The sequence below is a fragment of the Penaeus monodon genome, chromosome 31 (genome assembly GCF_015228065.2).
Source record: "Penaeus monodon isolate SGIC_2016 chromosome 31, NSTDA_Pmon_1, whole genome shotgun sequence".
In the NCBI taxonomy this organism is placed as follows: domain Eukaryota; kingdom Metazoa; phylum Arthropoda; class Malacostraca; order Decapoda; family Penaeidae; genus Penaeus; species Penaeus monodon.
The window spans coordinates 35,621,370-35,622,181 of record NC_051416.1 but is presented as its reverse complement, the minus strand read 5'-3'; the positions used below and the strand labels follow the sequence as shown (position 1 = coordinate 35,622,181).

At 38.7% G+C, this 812-nt stretch overlaps 1 protein-coding gene across 1 annotated transcript in view; it reads right to left on the bottom strand.

Moving 5' to 3' along the window:
* The window catches only part of LOC119593195 (translationally-controlled tumor protein homolog), a 15,632-nt gene that overhangs the window by 547 nt on the left and 14,273 nt on the right, over positions 1–812 (bottom strand). The window contains exon 3 of the mRNA XM_037942176.1: positions 472–717. Within this exon, the coding sequence (XP_037798104.1) occupies positions 495–717 (223 nt within the window). The 3' untranslated portion in view covers positions 472–494. The remainder of the gene's footprint in view (positions 1–471; positions 718–812) is intronic.

Sequence of the window (812 nt, the reverse complement as noted above, 5' to 3'; positions counted from 1 at the left end):
TAAAAACATTTACTTCTCTACTGCATTGTGTTTTTCATATGGAAAGTGAAAGCATGTTGCTTGAAGTTTTACTTAACATATCCACCACATGCAGGTTCCATGTTCATATAGCCTTCATCTCAGACATGATTCCAATCATCATTGGCATCCACTTGTCCAAGTGCCCTTATTTTGTTCAAACACTCCCCCCTACCCCCAACCCCCTACCAACCTTGCAATTCTTCATCATTCTTATATTAATTTCATTGTCTTTATCTTACTTTCTTCACGTCAATTATTCATCCACTTGCTCTCTCCTTTTTCTTCTTTCTAGCTGGCTGAACTTAGGGTATCATTAGCTTCCCTGTCCAATCCTGGCTCATCTAAGATTTCTGACCCATACTAAAATGATTCTGCTAACTTGCTCTGCTGGTAATCTGCCTTTTCATGTTACTGCCCATAATACCATTCAAAAAATCAAAAGACACTTACTATAACTCAGAAATAAATAACGTTTATAGCTTCTCCTCTGTTAGACCGTATTTTGGGAAGTACAAGACTGGCCGCTCTTCTCCATCAATGTCTTTGTAATCCATGAGAACAACCATGCCATCAGGGTCCATTGATTCTCCAGTGAAGAATTGCAAGTCCTTGAACTTCTTCAAAAGGTCTGTCAGAGGCTTCTGGATAGATGTTAACTTTGAAGCTTCAGGCGTGCCTTCCAACTTTGCCTTTACACTGGGGGGAGGGGGAAAGGAAGGAAAGTTAACTTATTTAATATGGGATATATTCAGGAATTAAGATATCTCCAAATAATATACATACATACATAC